The 19,172-nt window shown below is 56.7% G+C and overlaps 3 protein-coding genes across 3 annotated transcripts in view; 2 read left to right on the top strand and 1 right to left on the bottom strand.

Annotated features, from left to right (window-relative positions):
* The window catches only part of RPL19 (ribosomal protein L19), a 389,457-nt gene that overhangs the window by 269,646 nt on the left and 100,639 nt on the right, over positions 1-19,172 (top strand). The window lies entirely within an intron of this gene.
* RPL23 (ribosomal protein L23) lies at positions 2,245-4,193 on the bottom strand. The gene is made up of 5 exons (XM_082495152.1): positions 4,124-4,193; positions 3,757-3,840; positions 3,336-3,464; positions 2,606-2,719; positions 2,245-2,378 (listed from the first exon to the last, which is right to left on the bottom strand). The coding sequence occupies exons 1-5, from the start codon at positions 4,134-4,136 to the stop codon at positions 2,296-2,298; spliced, it is 423 nt and encodes a 140-aa protein (XP_082351278.1). The 5' UTR covers positions 4,137-4,193; the 3' UTR covers positions 2,245-2,295.
* Positions 7,764-19,172, top strand: part of LASP1 (LIM and SH3 protein 1) — a 33,865-nt gene continuing 22,456 nt past the window's right edge. Inside the window, exons 1-2 of the mRNA XM_082494978.1 lie at positions 7,764-7,901; positions 12,779-12,873. Of these exons, the coding sequence (XP_082351104.1) occupies positions 7,833-7,901; positions 12,779-12,873 (164 nt within the window). The 5' untranslated portion in view covers positions 7,764-7,832. The remainder of the gene's footprint in view (positions 7,902-12,778; positions 12,874-19,172) is intronic.

Genomic DNA, 19,172 nt, shown 5'->3' with positions numbered 1-19,172 from the left:
TGAACCGGGGACCTCTTGATCTGCAGTCAAATGCTCTACCCCTGAGCTATACCCCCACCTGGCCACCACTGCCCAGCATGGCTTCTCCTGGCCACCGACCAGGTGGCTCTGCCACATTCCTCTGCCTCTGCTCACCGCACCCGCAGCACAGCCTCTCACACACCACACACCTTTCATTACCCCTCCTATTACCCTGAGCCCATCACGGCTCTCACCACACCTACAACCTGCCTCCTGCAGCCAAGCCAATGAATTCCCGCCTCTCTTTCTCTAAAACAGCACACTATGGACAAAACTCTGACTTCAAAACACGGCTGAAGGCACTCCTCTGCACCTCTCTTTGCTTTCGGGCTGTGCCCTGCCATTACAGACCACACCGCAGACGAATCACCCGCACAACGCCTCCCACCCTGCCCACGGCCCCTCTGCCTTCCTCGACTGCCTGCCCAAAGGCAGGGAATACCCACAAAGAAACACCCAAAGCGTTTCGTCCAACTATCGTGCCGTGCCCCGCCTCAGGAAAAAGCCTCCTTAAACCAAAAATCCAGCACGGGCTTTTAAAAGAAATCAAGGGGGAACACCTTTATTTTAGTGGTGGCTCCTTACTCATAAGCAGGTCTCTGCATCTCTCCCCAGGTCTGAGGAACAGCTCCGTCAGCACCAGCGCGCTGCAACAACGGCCACCGCTCACAAAGAAGGAGATCAACTTCAGCCGCAGGGTTGGAGTGCTGCGGTGACAGCCACAGCGCCCTTTGTACCAGGAGGTTCCAGCTCTGCTGGGAGGAAGCCACGACCGCTTGCCTGCTCTGTGGGGACGGCCTGTGGAGAAGAGAATTCCCCTCAGTCCATGTAAGTCCTTTTCCAAGTTTCCCCTTCCCTGGCTGCTGCCAGTGCACAGCTCCCCATAATCCAGCGGGAATGTCTGAGAAACAATTTTTAGGCACAATATTTTGCAGTTTCATGCTGGTTAGGCCAAACAGCTGCTTAAATACACCTCCACTTTACAAACACCTGCCATTTCTGGTGCTCTTGTCCATCAATCCCTTTTGCACTACAATAGCTCTGAGGCTTTGCTTCCGTCACCACTGTCCTTCCTCCACTGTAACCTTTCTGCACAGAAAGCATCAAGAGCAGTACGAGTGTGTCAGAAATCTCTAAGCAGAGGGAAAAATTGAAGCGTGGTGTGGGAAGAGGTAAGTGCCCGGGCAGATGGAGGCAGGCCCAGCTGCACCCGGGGCTGCCTGAGGTTGGAGGTGCAGCCAGTCCTGGGAGCAGCACCCCATTTCCTACCCTGCAGCCCCCAGCAGCACATGTGCATGCTGGGGTCAATCTGGGTGTTACAGTGCTCCAGGACCATGATATCCAGGACAAAACCACCCCTATTGTCACTGGCAAGCCCAGGTACAGGGCAACCTCCCAACCCTTCAGTGGCCCTTGGCTCAGCAGGGCCAGGAAACAACCCACAGGTCACATCTGAATACATCCCTGGCTCTGCTCCAGCCAGAGAGGAACACCAGGAAAAGCAGGAGCAGCTCCACATAGCACTGGGAGCTTCTGCACAGACCTACCTTCCAACTCTGATCTTGAAGCCTTTCAGCTGAACTCAACAGTTCAGATCACCCCTTCTGATTGCAATTAGCAATCAATGAGCTCAAGGCCTGTCTCACCACTGAGGGAGGGTTTAGCGGCATGTGCATCAGCCACCACCTCAGCCAGCAGCAGTGGGCTTCATGTGTCCTTGCTCCTCTTCAGCAAGGTCTGAGGGACGTTCTTCAGAGCCCACTGACCACAATGAAACTCTGCAGCTCATGGTGCAGAGCTGTTTCATGCAGTATTTCCCCCACCACCACCCTTAATCACACCAGTATCTCTAAGCAATCAAATTCCCAATCTGGAAGAAAATTCCAGATCTAAAATTTCAAGACCCCCTTTACAAAGGATTTTTGTGGAAGGGCTTTCACAGATACCTCCCAGTTTCCATATGTGCACACATAAATTGGACCAATTCAGGCACTCCTGCTAAAATGTAAGTCATTCCATTGCAACCCCCTTCTGGCTATTTTCCCATAATATAGGAACCTGCCTGAAAGAGTCTTATCGCTGTATGTTAGAACTCCAAAATCCTGATTTCCTGCTGCAGTATACATCCTCACCAGGAGTTCTGTAAAAAGTTTCCCAGAACTAACTCCCTCATTTTAACACTGTCCTGCTCAGCAGAGGAGGGCGCGTTGGCAAGAAAGACACTTCTTATTTGGTACAAGGACTTTTATTTTATCTCTCTGAAGATGAATGTGTTTATGCAATGCTTCCTGCGTTGGAGGCTATCCTGGGCCACAGATCCGCACACTCCTTAGCCACAGGGCCTGTGATTGCCGAACCTGGAAGAGAGAAAAAGACAGCCCATTAGAGGCCCAAGCAGGTGCAGAGATGGTTCAGGGCAGCATTCCACACAAACGCTGGCTCAGCCCCATTGCGCTCTCTGGGGTCTGAGGAGAATCTGGGCCCTTTTTGCCCAGGAGAGCACAGCGCTGTAACTGGCAGTGCTGACCTACCACTGCTCTCTGCCTTCCCCTTTCACCCAGGGCAACAGGAGTCTTGTCCATACCTTTCATTTCACCTTTATTATTTACTATCACTCCTGCGTTGTCTTCAAAATAAAGGAACACTCCATCTTTTCTCCTGTACGATTTCCGCTGCCGAATGACTACTGCTGGGTGGACTGCAAAGAGAAACGAGCAGTTCAGTATCACAAACATCCTTCTGAGCACAGTCCAGCAACAGAAGCCCCGGAGCAACTGTGCTGCTGCAGCACCTAACTCAATGCATGGGTTTCGGGGTTTTTTTTTGCATCTCATATTTGCAGTTCTTCATTAAAAGACAGTTTCTAATCAATAGTACACTTAAAACTGTGTGGTACTTACAGCTGCATCTATACTTGGACAATTCAGTGTTTTTTTCCGCTTTCCCACCTTTACTTCTAAATATATCATCAATTCACAGCCAATGCTCAGCCAGCACTCCTCCCTTCCCCTCCAGCGCAGCAGTAAACTTTCTTTTCCGAGGCGGAATGTCCCAGCGCTGATTGAAATGAACAGCACAGGCTGCCACTTCACCCAAAAGCGATGGCTTTGCTCTGCCCTTCCACGACAACTCGCTGAGCCACGGCACACAGACCCAACAAGTGCTTTTTAGGAGGGTGGAGGTGACACTCCAGAGATTAGGTGCCCACTATCTGCATCTGTTTAAGGGAGGAATCATCCTCCCTGTCAATGAGCAGCCTGCCTTTCCATCCCTCACAGGAGGGACACCGCAGGAGGAACTCGCTCCACACTCACCCTTCTTCCTCAGCTCTGGCTTGCCCTTCTTGACAGTAGCCATCACCATGTCACCCACGCCAGCTGCCGGCAATCTGTTCAGACGCCCCTTGATGCCCTTCACAGAGATGATGTACAGGTTCTTGGCCCCTGTGGAGAAGCACTAGTATTAACTGGGGTGTCTGGGAAAACGCTTCCCCTGTCAAATCACTGACTGAAGCCAACAGCACAGGCTGCTGCTTCACCCAGGAGCGATACTATTGCTGTCTCCTTCCACGACATCTCACTGAGCCACAAGCACAGACCCAACAAGAGCTTTTAAGAAGGATAACTGTTTTTTACGAGCTCGTTTAATGGCTGGTTGCCCTCTGCACTACAAGAGGTGGCTCCTTCCTGCAGGGCTCCCCTGGCACCGGCAGAGGCCCGGCAGCAGCCAACTCACCTGTGTTGTCGGCGCAGTTGATCACAGCTCCCACCGGGAGACCCAGGGAGATGCGGAACTTCGCACCGGAGGAACCGCCGCGTCCTGCGGGTCGAGGAGAAGATTAAGACCCCGGCGATGGAGCACAGACGGGCTGCAGGCAGCGGGGAGCCAGCCCAGGCCTGCGCGGCCTGTGCCTCCCCGGGAGGGGGGCAGCGACACCGGTTGCAGCCTCCGCTCCCGGCCGCAGCCAGACACCATTCCCCAGGCCCCCCGCTCCGCCAGACCCCACCCGAGAAGCCATCCGGGCACCCCCTGCTCCAGGACGCCCCGAGACACCAGATGGAACCGGATAACCGGCGCCCCCCCAGCCTGGCTCCAGCCTCACCTCGCTTCGACATCTTAGCACCGGAAGAGAAGGACGCGCGCGGGGGACGCCGGGATATGCGTTCGCTCCGCCCAACCGCGCCGCACGGCGCTCCGCCCACCCACCGTCGCTCCGCCCATCGCCGCTCCGCCCGACGTCACGTGGCAGGGTCGGCCCGCGGGAATCCCCTCCCTGCGGCGCCTCTTAGTGGCGCGGAGGAGCAGCACACCCACACCCGGTACCTGGCACCACCGGGCGCAGGCGCAGAACGAGGAAGGCTTTTTTAGGGGGAGAAAACAAAAAAAAATCCTTCTTTTTAGATTTTTGGTTTCGGGGAAGAAAAATGAAAGAAAAGGGTGGGGAAAAGGGGGAGGGAAATAAAATAAGGGGGCACCCGGATTTGAACCGGGGACCTCTTGATCTGCAGTCAAATGCTCTGCCACTGAGCTATACCCCCGCTGGGGCACTCACTACTGCGATTGCTTAGAAGCCTTTTCACGCGTGCGCAGCCTCCGTTCCACGCGCGGACGCCGCGCACGCGTGAAAAGTGCCACTTTTCAGTAAGTTCCCTTCTAATGCTTAGGAAAACTGCATTTTCCCAAGGATATGGGGGACGAGGAGGAGCGAGACCCAGGCACTTGACCCAAGCTGGCCAACAAGATTATTTTGTACCAGGAATGGCACATTCCATATAAATTAGAAAGTTTTTCTCTTCTTTCGTGGCTGCCATCCCGAGAACTTCTTGCCCCGGAGCCCTCAGCCCTTCCCTTCCTTCCCCGAAGCTGCGGCGCTCGCAGTGTCCCACATTCGCTGTCCCCTGCTGGGAATGCACAGCTGAGTATAATTCTCATACGTTTTATATTGGTGTTTGGATCAATAATGGTTCTTTATTAGTAGTAGTACTAACTATTACTCTTATTCTATTAAATCTGTTCATTTTTCAACTCTCATGTTTCCTTTTTTCCCTCTGATTCCCCTTCCCAGGTGAGGAAGGATCATGGAGCAACAGAATAACTGTCTAAACAACAATAAATTGTGGTGGGATCTTCAAACCATGACAGCTTCTCATCTACCAACACCTCGCCCCAGCCTTCCTCCTCCATCCTTCTCCTCCTAGCCTGGATTTGAGCTGGGGATCGCCCTCACTCATGTGCGGCACCTTGCACTTGGCCTTGTTGAACTTCATGAGGTTGGCACCTCTCAAGCCTGCCCCAGTCCCTTTGGGTGGCATCCCTGTCCCTCCACCGCTCCACACAGCCTGGTGTGCTCGCCAAACTTGCTGAGGGTGCACTCGCTCCTGCTGTCTGTGTCACCGACAAATTTAACCGCAAAGTGAAAGAGGTTTTTGCCCAGGGGCAATAAATGATTTTCTATTTACTCAGGGATCGCCCAAATCTAATTTCAGGCGAGAAGCACAAGCGATGCTGCTTGTCATATTTCATCTGCCCGACTCTCTGAGCGCTCTGCGTAGAGCTGAGAAGCATCTTGACAGCTTGAAAGCAAATAACGGGAAATACGTATTTAAGATAATAACTTTATAAAGCAAAGAAGTATCCTGTCATTTCACAGCTATAAAATCAACCGCTAACAGTAAACATGTGGTTTGTAGCTAATGAGAGACAAGTACTGAAGCATCGTCTGGCGTAATGACCTAAATGTGTTGTAACACGGCGCTAACCCGGCACATCTCCTCGAGGGGGGTCCCAGGACATCAGCTCACACCCACCCCGCTGCAAAGTCACCAGGAGGAAAGCGCGGGCCATGCTGTGGGGACAGACACCGGCCATGATGCAGCTCATGAAAAGAAAAGGAAAAAGAGAAAGAAAAACTGCAGCTGGCGCTGGCCCTTGGCAGAGCGGTGCCCTCAGCAGCAGCGGCGGGGGGGAGGCTGAGCCGTGGTGTGTGGGAAGCATCCCCTCCCAAAACGTCTGGGTGACGAAGAGCCTCCCTCACCCAGCAGCGTCTCCTGAGCCAAGAGAGGAAAAACCACCCACAACATCCCAAAGAGCTGGATAAGCAGAAAAGCTCGTCTTATTTTAAGCTGCGATGGGCCGGGAAAGGGTGGGAGGCGGGTTCGGGGGGCTGGGAAGCGTTGGGTGAGGTGATCAGAAAGGGAAGGAGTGGGCGCCTTTGTGAGAGGATCAGATAAAGCTGCTTTATAAAACGAAGGAAGCCAATTTTAAGCCGCATCCTGAAATGAATAAGAGGGAAGAGAGCCGAGCGCAGCCTCGTTTGATGTGGGTGTGCTTTATTAAAGCCTGCCTGCACACAGCGATTGCCGGGGCTTGTTCTTTTGTAACAGGCTCCGGGAAAGGACAGCATTGGGGGAATTAAGGTGTCGTTATCTCCTGATAGAAATTGAATTAATGTTCTTACTGAGGTTTTTGTCATGTAATAACCCGAATCGACGGGAGCCAACGCTGCCCACCTGACTGACTGCACGTCACCGTGGAAGGGACGTCGTGCGCTCTTAGGAAGAACCAACATGAACCGGGGGTCTGCGTTACCCCATGGGGCTGGGGGCCGCTGCACAGAGGTGAAGGTGCTTCTGCTCGTGGTTGTGTCGATGCATGTCAATAAAATTACGCTACAAAGAAGATGGAGACTCCCCTTTTACAAGGAATCACATGGGAAAGATGAGGGATAACGGGTACAAGTTGCTCCTGGGGAAATTGCGGTTGGACACAAGAGGAAAACTTTTCACGCTGAGAACAATCAGCCATTGGAATAATCTCCCCAGGGGAGCGGTGGATTCCCCCAAATTGGAAACTTTTAAGATTAATCTGGGCAGGGTGCTGGGCCATCTAGTCTGGAGCATGCTTTTACCAAGAAAGGTTGGACCAGGCGATCCTTGAGATCCCTTCCAACCTGGGATTCTACAATGCTACCACAAAAATTAAATTTTAATTGGGAATTAAATTAATTCATGAAGATTAATTTTAATTGGGAACTGGATTTGGTAAACTGCACGGCAAGCGCAGCCCCAGGTTGCTCCCTCGCCCCCATCTCTGCCCTCTACCTTTGTGGACCATTTCCCACAAATAATAATAATAATAATAACAACGAGGTTGTTATTTCTTGCAGCTCGAGCCCACGCGGCGCCGGACCTCACCACGCGCTCCGCGTGACGTTGTCATCGCCGTCACTTAAAATTATAAAAGTAGGAAAAAAAACCAAAAAAAACAAACCGGACATTACACCTTTAGGGGGCACCCGGATTTGAACCGGGGACCTCTTGATCTGCAGTCAAATGCTCTACCACTGAGCTATACCCCCGTCGGCCATCGCGGTGGCTGCGGGATCGCTTAGAAGCCCTTCCACGTGCGCGCGCAGCCCCCGTTCCACGCGCGGACGCCGCGTGCGCGGCGTCCGCGCGTGGAACGGGGGCTGCGCGCGCGTGCAAAGTGCCACCGGTGGAAGGAGGGGGCGGTGGAAACGAGCGCACCCGCCCGGTTTGGAGGAGGGAGGGAGGGAGGGAGGGAGGGAAGACGGGGGGGGGTGGGAGGCTGTACGTGTGCGTGCACGCGCGCGCGTGGGTGTGCGCCCCGCCCCCGCGCGCGCCCCCGCTGCCCCTCCCCCTTTTCCCTCCTCCCCCCCCCCCCCCCCCCCCCCCCCCCCCTTCTTCCTTCCTATTTAGGGTCGCGGCGACGCGGGCGGAGGCCCAGAGGCGAGCGGTGGCCACGGGTGGGAGCTGCTAAAGATCTATTCTCCCCCCACCCACCCGCGAGAGATGAATCCCAACTGCGCTCGCTGTGGGAAGATCGTCTATCCCACCGAGAAGGTGAACTGCTTGGATAAGGTGAGCGGGGGGGGTCGCCCGTGGGGTGGTGAGATCCCCCGTAAAACCGGGGGGGGGGGGGGGGGACACGGCTCTGCGAGGTCTCCCGTGGGGCTGCCCCTGGGTGGGATGGTGGGATGGTTCTGTCCCTTCCCCCGTGGGGTATCTCCACGCTGCCCACCCCAGTGGTAGGGTCCCGGGAGGGGGGGGGTCGCCCCGAGCCGTGGGGTCGCCACCCACGTTCCTTCCAGCCGCGGGGGAACCGGAGAGGCGGCACCTCCCGGTACCGCACCGGGGGGAGGCGGGTGGGAGCCCTTCACCGGAGCGATCCGGGTTTTGTTTTTTTTTTTTTTTCCTTATATATAATTAAAAGGCGGCGGAGGCCGATGGGAAGCAACAGTTAACGCTTCCCCTGGCGCCGGGAGCTTCAGCTGGTTTGCATTAGCCCAGCTTTTTTTTTTATTATTTTTTTCCCCTTTTCTTTTTTTTTTTTTTTATTTTCCAGCCCAATTGATACTTCCCCGTTCCAGAACTCGGTCTTTCTACTCCGCGCCGCCCGCCCTAACGCGGGTGCGCTGACTCTCCCTTTTTGAGTATTTTTTTTTTTTTTCCTCCCCAATATAAATAAAATAAAAAAGGTTCCCGGAAGACTTCGTGGGGCGGCGCTGGGGCGGGGGGGGGGGGGGGGGGGGGATGGTGGCGGGTCCATCCCCATCGCTGCAGGATTCCCGTGGGATCCCCCTCAGAACCAGCCCCCCCCCCTCCCCCCTTTCCCAGCCCTCCGGGGCGACCAGTGCGGGGACTAAAAAAAGTAACTGGAAGAATGCGCGGATCGGGGCAGCGGCATTCCTGAGCCCCGGCAGACCCTGTTGCTTCGCATTTTTAACAGATGATGTTTTTTTCCCTTAAAATGGAAACGGCTGGAAGCTGAACTCGGGCTCCCGGAGACCCTCCTGCTTGTGGGGAGTGGGGGAGCGGCTCCGTCTCCCGCAGCCTGTGCTGACCCCGAGTAGTCGCGGAGTGTCCAAATTGGGGATAACTGGAGGGGAAGGGGGTGACGTGTTGCTTCCCCCCAGTGCCGGGGGGGGGGGGGGGGTTCACTGCTGCTTCTGAGCTGGCAGCGTCCCGAGAGCGTGTGCCGGGGCGCAGGCGGGAGGCTGCGGTCATCATCCCCTGCTTCGAGGGGTCTTATTAGCTTTGGCTCTAATTACTCACCTCTAATTACTGCGTGGCAGCCCCTAACCAAGCAGCTCCCCCCCCAACCAAACCCCCCCCCCCCCCAGCTGAATTTTTCCCGGGATTTCTGGCTGTTGAGGCAGCGGCTGGAAGAGCCGACGCGCTTCCCGTAGAAGCGCCGGGTAAGTGCGGTGTTGTGAAAGGGGCTGTGTCCTGTGTGTCCGTCCACTCCCCCTGTTTTCGCTCTACGGCTGAGCAAAGTCGAAAGGGCAGCGCTGGCGGTGTTTGCACAAGGGCTGAAGTGGAACCGCGGGCGGCAATAAGGAAGGGCCTCTGGCAGGAGGAGCGTGCGTGGCGCTGCCTTTAACGCTCACGGTGCCCGCGCTGCCGAGCAGCTGCTGCGCTCGGGTTCCTCCTGGTAGTGAAATCAAGAAAGGCCGTTTCCCTTCCCAGATTTACAGCAAACGTGGAAAACTTGCTGCTTCACCCAGGGCAGCGTGGCGGCTGGAGAAGTGAGACCGCTGCCGCCAGCTCCGGCTCGGGTGAGACTCCACCGGCCCTGACTTTGCCTCTGGACTTCTCTCGCTCCGTCACCTCGAAAAGGCGAATGCCCTGCTGGGGCTTGGGGAAATGGGTGTCGTTCCCTTCCCCCATCCCTCCCGGCTCCCCAGATGAGGTGCTGGGTGATGTGGTTGGCTTCCGCGGGGGAAGTGACATCTCCTGCGCTGCAGTGGGGTTTGGTGGTTGCAGCTGCAACTGCTGAACCCACGTAAAGCTGATGTCAGGTGACTTTTTTTTTTTTTTGAACATGAGTAGAAGTTAGAATTAGCTGTTGCAGCACACTAAACCCCATCAAGGATTTGCCTTCAGCCCAAGGAGTCTCTCCCTGTGTTGTCCTCTAACCCTCGAGTCCCATGCGGCGCTCGCCCCCAGGAGCGGTGGCTTTGCTTGCCGGAGGGATGCTGTGGGGCAAAGTTGCTTCACGGGCTGCGCCTCCACAGCCTGGACGGCAGCGTGCTGCTGCTGGAGCACATCCTGCGGGGACCCGGGGTGAGCTGTGCCGGGCAGTCCTACCTGGGATCGCCTCCCGATGCTGCGAGCACTTCCAGCTGGGAATCGAGACGCGCAGGCGTTCGTGCTTCTCGGAAAACCTATTTGAAACTTGTCCTCTTTCTCGGCAGCCGCGCTGGAGGGAGAGCGGCGGCGTTACTGGAAGCCTACATAGCTGTCGTTCCCCCGTGTCAGCGCCGTGTCACGGCCCTCCTTTGTGTGCCGGTTTAGATTCCCGGGGCTGGCGGTAAGACGAAGTTTAGGGGCAGCGAGGCTTGGAGGGATGGGGGTCGCGCTCTCGGGGCGGCTCCGCTGCCCGCTCAGGCTGCAGAGAGCGCTTTGTGAGAGCTGCAGGACAGAAACACCTCTGCTGAGCGGTGCTTAATGCAAACTGTGGCAAAAATGTTCAATAATTGCTCTCTGGCGGGGGGTGAGGGCCGCCTGAGTGCGTCCCTTCTGCTGTGCTCGCCGTGGCGGCTGCCGTGGGCACGGGGACCGCTGGCCGTGCCGGACAGTCCTTGGCTCGGGGGAGCCGAAGTCTTCCTGGGAGGAAGAGGCTCTGAAGTCACGTTGGCCGTCGGTTCATCCCTACGTATTTGCAGCGGCATCCCTGGTATTTACGCACAGCGCTGGGAACGGCTGGCAAGCTCGGAGGGGTCTGTTAATTACCTCTAATGTGGCTCTAACTCAACCGAGAGGCTGCAACTTTCAAGATGCCCGAAGAACTCGGGACTCGGCTGTTGATCTGTCTGTCCTTAAAGTGTCTGGAAGGCGGGAGGGCGCGAAATAATCCTGCGCAGGCTGGAGGGGAAGGGGGGTGCGGGTCCAGAGCAGCGCCTGGTGCAGCGAGAAGCCCCCCTCTCCCCTGCCTCACTGTTAGCGGTGAGCTCTGGAGGAACTCGTATGACTGGAGGAAAAGAACAAATTATGTTGCTCTGAGCAACTGAAATGAGGCAAATTGTCCTTCTGGGCTGAGTCATCGTCTGGTAGCGCGGCGGCAGTGTTTGTGCACCGGGGTGTGGTACCTGGGGGTAGGTGGCACGAGGGTTTGGGTTTGGCTCTTGCCGGTAGGTGCAGTGGTGGAAATGACTTTTTTTTTTTTTTAAAGCTTAAGGGTGGGTATCGTAGTGACAGCCGCCCGCGGTTCTCCCTGGGTTTGCTCATTGCGTGCTCAATGTGTGCCTGGCTCCGAGTCCCCGTGTCACACTGTGGGCTCGTTGACCGTAATCCGTTTGGTGTTACGAGCTGATAATGTGGTTTTCCGCTGCTGCTTTTCCCTGGATGTGCTGGGTGGTTTGGGGGGGGCTCAGCTGAGCGGGAAGGGCAACCCCCTGCCTTACCTGGAGCGAGAGAAGGTGTTGCTCTGGGCTGTGCTTGCCCTCTTGTCCCTCCTGCCTCTGCACAGCCCTTTCTGCGGTGCTGGTCCGGTCCCTGAGCAGCCGCGCCGGATCCATCGTGCTTCCTCTGGCAGCTGTGGCCATGGGGACTCGCGGTCCGGTGGCCTGGGGGCTGGCCGGGTGTCACCCGTGGTCTGCGTGGAGTTGTTTGGGAGCAGCTCTGAGCTTTTCTTGTAGGGCTTCTTCCAGCTGCGAAAGCCACTTGGGTCACGTAAATGCCAAGTGGGAATAGTTTCTTCAAGAGTAGCTTGAAAGAACCCCAACCTTAAAATACTACTCTAGAGCTCATCAGGTGTTGCAACCCGTAATGTACGGTGGCGAACTGAATTTCCGGGGGGGCACGTCGTTAGCCTTGAGCCTGTGTGTGCCCCACTGGTCAAAGGCAGCACCGCGCTGCTGTAGAGCTGCGTTGGGGTCCCAGACCTCGGGTGGGCTGCGGGGTCCGCCAGCGGCTGCTGGTGCAGGAGGTGTGGGGGAGAGGAGGCAAAAAAACCTGCCTTCACCAAAGGGTCAGGCTGGCGGCTCCCCTTCTCCTTGCCGTCTCCCCCGCGCCGTGTCAGGCCGCAGCCCTGGCGAGAGCAGGCGTAGCTCTTGGCAGCCCCACCATGGGGAGAGGGGGCTGAGGTGTGCTTGGGGAGATCCCGCGTCCTCTGGGGCTGTGGGGTTTGTGGCGTTGGGGATTAACCACCAAAGGCGCGGGCAGGAGGGTGGTATCTGCGATGAGGACCGCGGAGCCGACTCCGTCGGACTGTCCGCTCCTCCGGAGAACCTTTTCTTCTCTGTCTGTGTTTCCTTGGCTCCATGTCTCCGCAGCCTCACCTGACCTGCTCTTCTGGCTATCTCCTGGCTAACATCAGCAAAAAACCCCTAGAGCAGCAACTTTGAAGGCTGCAAACCGCAGCTGTGAACTCTGCGGATGGTCCCGCTGCTCTCGGGGCTTTGTGTCGTACCTCCTTCATAGTAGGAGTCTTCTCCTGTCCCGCATTTGGCTGAGCCAAGCGAATTCCTGGCCCGGAGACGAGGCAGCAAGGTGCTCCTCTAACGCAGGTCACAAACGTCGCTGCTCTCTTGAGATAAGAGGCGTTGGGGGGGATTTATTTGTATCCTAAACTAGGAAGAATATTGCCTGTCCCCTGGGCTTTGCAGGGGTCATGGATGCCGTCACGGACATCTCGAGGCTGGAGGAGCCGCGCGTTGGAGTTGTGCGGTTCTAGTGGGACGTGGCCCTGTTTTGGCAGTCACTCGTGTTAACGACTCTCTTGTCTCTGTTTCCAGTTCTGGCATAAAGCATGTTTCCACTGCGAGACCTGCAAGATGACCCTAAACATGAAAAACTACAAGGGCTACGAGAAGAAGCCGTACTGCAATGCGTAAGTCTCCGCTGCCACCGGGAAAGCGCCGGGCCTGGGGGGTGCTGTGGGGTTTGCTGGACCCTCCTCCTTCCCGAGCACCGCTCCTCCCACCCTGAAACGAGAGTTGGGGGGAACCCCGAACTCCGCAGAAACTGTCTTTCCCCACTGCTCCGCGGCATTTTCCGGGGGTGCACGTGAAGCCCTGGCAGGAGGGGTCACACCGGCCAATTAACGCCGGTAATAAACCAGCGTTTTCCAGGCTGAAATGCCAGCTGGTGGCTGCTCGCCAGCTCGGGGAGGCAAAAAGGGACTAAAATTCAAATTCGGGCAGGCGTTTACATGGAGCTGATCTTAATCTATATCCCCTTAAAGAAGGGGAAATAAAAAGGTGTTTGTACCGCCCCAACTGCATGTGGGTGTTTGGGGAGAGGAGAAATGCCCTTTGGGAAGTGGGGGTGCGAGGCAGTGAGGGACACGGGTCTCGCTGCAGCCTGGGCTGGTGGCCAAGGGCCACCCCGATCTCCAGGCACTTGCCCGGGGTGTTACGAAGGTAAACGCACCTGAAGGTAAATACAGCTTGAACAGTGCGACCCTTCTCCCCGAGCAGCGTGGGGGGGGCGCAGGCGGAGTGGGGTACAACCGGAGCTGCTGCCTGTGCCGCACATAAACGCGCCTTCCTGCGTCTTTCGGGCCACGTCCGAATGGTGGATGTTCATCGCCCCCCCCGTTTTTCTTCTTAATTCTTACTAAGAAGGACCCTTAATTAGGCAACAGCGGCGCGCGGAGGGCTGTGGACACTGGTCCCTGCTCAGCCCGTAGGGCAGCACTGAGCTCGATGTACCTGACGTGTTTCTTAATGTCTGTAAAGCGGCTTTGCAAGAAGACTTTTGCAGCTGCTGCTTATACATTAACAGTTCTTAGAAGGAGAAATAGATAACATAATGCTACTTAGCACTTGTACGGTGTGGGCCGTTCGCAGGGTACTTTAAAAACATTAATCCGGACAACACCCTTGTAAGATGGGAATTACCCTATTAATGTCTGAGAGGAGTAGGAAGGAGAAGCGGTGAGACCATCAGCCATGGTGAGACCATCAGCCATGTGGTGCCTCAGCAAAACCTCCCCGCTCCTTGGCTCCTCCATAGGCTGGTTGTTGCTGGTGTTGATGATGACAACCTTGGACAAGTCATGATAAAAGCTTCTGTTGAACTGGGGTGAGACTTGTGGCATTCGGGTCTTGGCTAGTGTCTCGGGGTCTCGCCTGACACACGGGGTGGCCATCGTGTGGAGCGTGGCAAAGAGCTCTCGGTTGTCTGGTTATACGGGGGCCGACAGCGCTATTAGAGCTGCAGCTTCTGAGGTGGAACTGGGACCTTCCTGGAGTAGTATGAGGGGGAAACCTGTGGAGTGAGGCAGGGAGGAGCGTTGGCGAGGGGATACCTGTTTGTGGACTGTGCCGGTCTCTCAACCTGCCGCGACGGTGGTCCAGCGAGCCCGGGACCTGTGAGCTCGGGTCCTGCGTTTGGAGAGAGCTGCGAGAGAGGAGACCCAGAGCTCCTCTTAGTGCCCTGAACCAAAGGCTTCTTCTCTGGACGGCGGGCACCCTGGCACCAGCCCTGGCAGAGCCTTGCCCGGGGGCTGTGCCCACCGGAGGGATGGTCCTCTTCTTGTGCTCTCTCCCTCCAGGCTGCTAGAAGGGAAATGGGATAATAATGGGAAATTCCTGAGATTCCAAGGAGTCTGCGCAACCTCGACCCATCTCAGTTTCTCAACCCCCTCTGCTGAGAGCTGCCTTTGATGCTGCTTTGCTGTCTTAACCCTTTCACAGCCTCCCTGGAGGAGAGGCAGCATCTGCCTCGCCGCTGACCCGGGGCAGCCCGGGATGTTCAAACTGTGCACAGAAACCATCATTAAATGTTCTTCCCGCTTTGCCTGGCCACGCAAAGTGGCGTGAGAGCAGCTGAGAACCGCCTGTGGCAACTGCCGGCCCCTCGTTTGCCGGTGGAGGCTGTGTGGGACCCCATGTGGACCCCGACCCGGGGCGAAGGGAAGGTGCCACCGGAGGACCAGGGTTTGGTTCCTTCTCAGCTGGTGCCCCTGGAGTCCAGGTGAGGTGAGTGTGTCTGGCAAAGGACACCCTGAAGATGCCCACCCCCTTCCCGAAGAGCTTTTGCCGGTGTCGGGAGCGGAGGGGCAACATCTGTCCCCCGAGAAGGGGGTGGAAAAGCAACGTTTACCCTGGCAGGGAAGAGGCTGCTTTTCTGAACATGCCTTAGCACAGGGTCTCCTCTGTTCGAGCCGTGGCCTTCTGCCAAATTCCTGAGTTTCTTTCTTCAAGAGAGCAGGAGGAAGAGGGTTGGGCTTCCTCCCGCTCTGACACTGCCCCAGCAATAAATCTGCGTGAAGCCTTTCGAGCCGGTGGCTGGTTGAGCTCTGCCCTCCCGATGCCCGTCGGCGTTGGGAACGTGCTGTGGTGGCAGACGTGACCGCCTCCACCCTCCCCACCGTTCCTCTTTTTTTTACTTCAGCTGGGTACTGGGGTGACTGGTCGCTTGCTGGGAGCGGGATTCAAGGCTGGGCTCATCTCTTTACGTGAGCGCTTTGAACTGGGAGAGGTGGAAGTGGAGGAAGGGCAATATGCAGGGGAACATCCTGCAGGTGAAGGGACGCTGTGTGAGCTCAAGGGGACCAGCGGCTGCTCCCAAATAATGCGTTACATATGGGCTTTAATTTCTTGCGGGAGGGATGACAGAGCTGTGTGCTGCAGCTGCCAGGGCCGATGCTGGGCAGCGGGGACGGGGGTCCCAAACGGAGGTGGTACCCGCAGCAGTGGGGCTCTGATCCCCCTCCTTCAGCTCCGTGCTTTGCCTCGGCGGTGGCTCAGTGTGCGGCACAAATCTGTGCCTTGAAAAATCCTGCCTGTGGGTTCCCAGCTGTATATTCGGTCTGGGGAGCCGGAAACATCTCCAGAGACATCCCCGGGCAGCGCTGCCGCTTGAAACGCGGAGAGGCGCCGGCGAACGCTGCGCCGAGGTGGGGAGAAGGAGCAGCGTCCTGGGCGAGAGGCTCCTTTTCTGCCTCTCTTGGCTACAGGGCTGTTCTGCTCCGCTCCCTTGAGGACACCCAGACGGGACCCGCGGCTCGGCTTTGCCTCGCAGCCATGGGTTTGCCTAAACTCGCGCTGGAGCCCTTTCCCTGCTGGATGCAGCTGTGTTTGGAAAGCCCTGGCTGCGTGTGCATCCCCTGCCGCCGCAGCGCTGGTCGGAGGGGCTGTCTCTGCTGCCTGCACACCCCATGGCGCTGGATTATTATATCTTCTTTATTATTTTTTTTTTTTCCTTCCTGCTGCAGCCTGGCTGGCAGGAGGTTAATGGCCTACTTGCTCCGCAGTCCCTCCTCCCCTCTGCGAGGCGAGGCAGCCTGGCCTGACGCGCAGCATCCTTTGTCTGAGCGGGCAGGAGATGCTGCTGCCCACCGAGACCCTCTGCTCACCTTGGCTGTAGCTGCTGCACCATCCCAGAGCAGAAGGAAATCGCGGTGCTGCTGCGTCTCCACATCCCCTAAACTGCCATTTATTTTATTTTTTTTTTTCTCTCCTTTCTTCCCCAAAAAGGGGCTAAAGGCTAAGCAAGCCTGCCAGAAATATCTTACGTAGGTGTGTCAGCAGGGTCCCCACTCCCTCCATCTGCCGTACTTGCGTGACTTCAGCTTTCCCTCAAGGAGCTCTTTGCAGAGACACCACACCCGGCGCGGCGGTGGCGTGCGTGCCGTGCCGATATGTCCCGCGGGATGTGTCCTGGGAAATCGGGATCTCGGGGCTGACATTCCTCTTCCCTGCCTTACCTAGCCCCAGCACCTCGCCTTACTGCGGCACGGCCGCTCTGAACGGGAGCTGTAAAACCTTTAATTCCTGGTGATGAGCCCAAAAACCTCCCCGGCAGATTTCTCGCCGTTTATATCCTTGCCTTTCCATGCGGAGCAAGCGGCCCAATACCTCTGGGCTAACTCCTTGCTTGGAAAAAGTTAGTGAGCGGCTCTGAGCTTCGCAAGGAGCCAGTGATCTGTTCTTGGCATCCCTCCCCGCTCCATCTGGTAGCAGCCTACTACGTTAATAAAGCGATCTTCCAAGTTTGGGGGGGCGTGGGGGGGGGCAGGAAGGGAAAGAGGAACAACTGTGCCGCTGGGATGGAGTCCAGGTGTTTATCCCGTGCTTTTATTTGTGCCGGGTTTCTGGATGAGAAGAACTGCCTCTCTGTCTTGGTGCGCACACTTTGCGTGCCGCGGAGCTCCCAACAGACTCTGCTGTTTGTCGTGGCGTCAGTGAAAGCTGCCGTCCCCGTATGCTGCTGGGGGGGGGGACACGGACCCCCAGCGCACGTGGCTTTGAGGAGCTGGGGGGGGGGGGGGGGGGGGGGCACAGGGTACCTCCGCTTCACCTCTGCGTGTGGGGAAGGGCTCACTGACCCATCGTCTGTGGGGCAGAGGGGATACGGCGTGTGGGAAAGTTCTCCTGAGTAATGCTGTGATTTAATGGTTGGAAGGCTGCGAATGTTAACGAATCCTCTTTGGGGTGGAGCCTCTGGTTTCCAAAGTATTTGGGGATGACTCGCTCTGAGTGCTCTCCATATATCAGGGTTTGATGGGGAGACCTCTCACAGCTGATGCTCTTCCTCCTGGAAATCCCAAATCCTCCTGCAGGATCCTCTGCTGCCCTCCTCCACCCCATCCGTGGTGGTTCCCTCTTCTCTGTGGCTGGAGATGGTTTAAGCCAGTGATGCCCCTGTGTGTGCACAACCCAAAGCATCTGTGGGTCCGGCCCCACGTTCCGCGTCTCCTGCCTCCTCCAGCCCTGTGCTAGCCTGGCGCCGGTGCGCTGGGTGGGCGATGGGAGAGTCTTTGAGAAAACGGGTGTCCTACAAAGTTGTGCTCTGAGTTACGTTATGCAAAGCCAGTTTTGTTTTTGGGGCGGAGGCGGGCTGCGAGCAGATGCTGGGAGAAGGCAGCAGCTGCACACGTGGAGGGCTGGCCCAGCCATTTTGGCAGCCTCTCCCTGCAAATGCTGGGAGGAACCGAAGATCTCTCTCCGCAGCCCGCTCGTTTTGGAGTAGGGAGTTCGCAAACCCTCTGCAAAGCGGCGTGGTGCTGCTTTTATTGTTAAAACCCAAAAACAACAACAAAAAAAACACCACAACCCCCCCCAAAAAACCCAGTTTATTTTTTTTAAGCTTGTCCCCAAGAATCAGCAACTCTTTGAAAAGCAGGATGTGAACTTGAGAGCCTTTTGGCAGAGCAGAGCCTATTGCTTCCTTTGTTTAACTCTTCTTTCCCGAAGCCCTCGTTGCAGCTGCACAGAGGTGACTGTCACCTCCCGGAGGTGCAGGTTTGTGGGTGGGGAAGGGAACAACGGTGTATTTGCATCCCGCGCTAAAGTCTGCGCCGCTGCTTGCCGGACAAGTCTGCCAAAAGCAGTCGCTTTAGAGCCGCCTGTATTGAGTACAGGCAACGCGTTGAGCTAGAGAGGCTCTTCTGCCCGCTCAGTCATCTCGCACGTGATCCGGGGTGCGATCTAGCCTTGCCGTGGGAACAGCCGTGTGTTTGAGTCGTGCTGAAGATGCCAAGTCTGGGTCCCGTAGCTGACGGACCGGCATCGGTTGTCGCCTTGTACAACAGCTGGATGGTGCCATGATGCACTTGAATGAGATTTTACAGATGGGTCCCACCAGTCTCTTTATTGGAGAAGCTCAGCTCTGTTTCCAGCTCGTGCAAAGCTCCGACAGCAGAAGTTCAAGCGCTGGCGCTTAACTCAGCTTCCCAGGAAGGCACCTCTTGAGGGCAAAACCTGCTTTTAGGGCCGGACTGGGACATGATGGGGTTGCGAGTGATTGGAGGGTCACGTCGGTCAGGAGTTGAGATGCTGTCGCAGCCTTTGTGCTGCTGCTCTGGGTCTGGGAAGGTGAAAACGCTGCTGGGTCTTGTCTAACTTACGGGTCGTGAGGGAGCTGGTGCCGAGATGCTGGTGTGGGGCTGAATGTGGTCAGTATACGGGAGGAGGGTCTGGGTTTGCTTTCTAACGTCCCTGCTGGAGGAGCATCCCGCCTTAGCCTTGCCTTTGGCCACGCAGCTATTGCTGGTGGCTCCTGAAGCGAACCAGCGGAGCTCTTTCTGCCGTGGCTGCGCGAGGGTGTCCGTAGTGATGCTGGGGAGAAGGCAGAGCTGCTGGGGAAGGGCTGGGAGACGCACAGATCCTCACCCCGCGAGCAGCGGGGGTGAACTTTCATCTGTCTCACTATTGCCGCACTCGGACAACTCCTAATGCG

Source organism: Vanellus vanellus (genome assembly GCF_965231255.1).
Source record: "Vanellus vanellus genome assembly, chromosome: 24".
Taxonomy (NCBI): domain Eukaryota; kingdom Metazoa; phylum Chordata; class Aves; order Charadriiformes; family Charadriidae; genus Vanellus; species Vanellus vanellus.
This window is presented reverse-complemented; position numbering and strand designations above follow the sequence as displayed.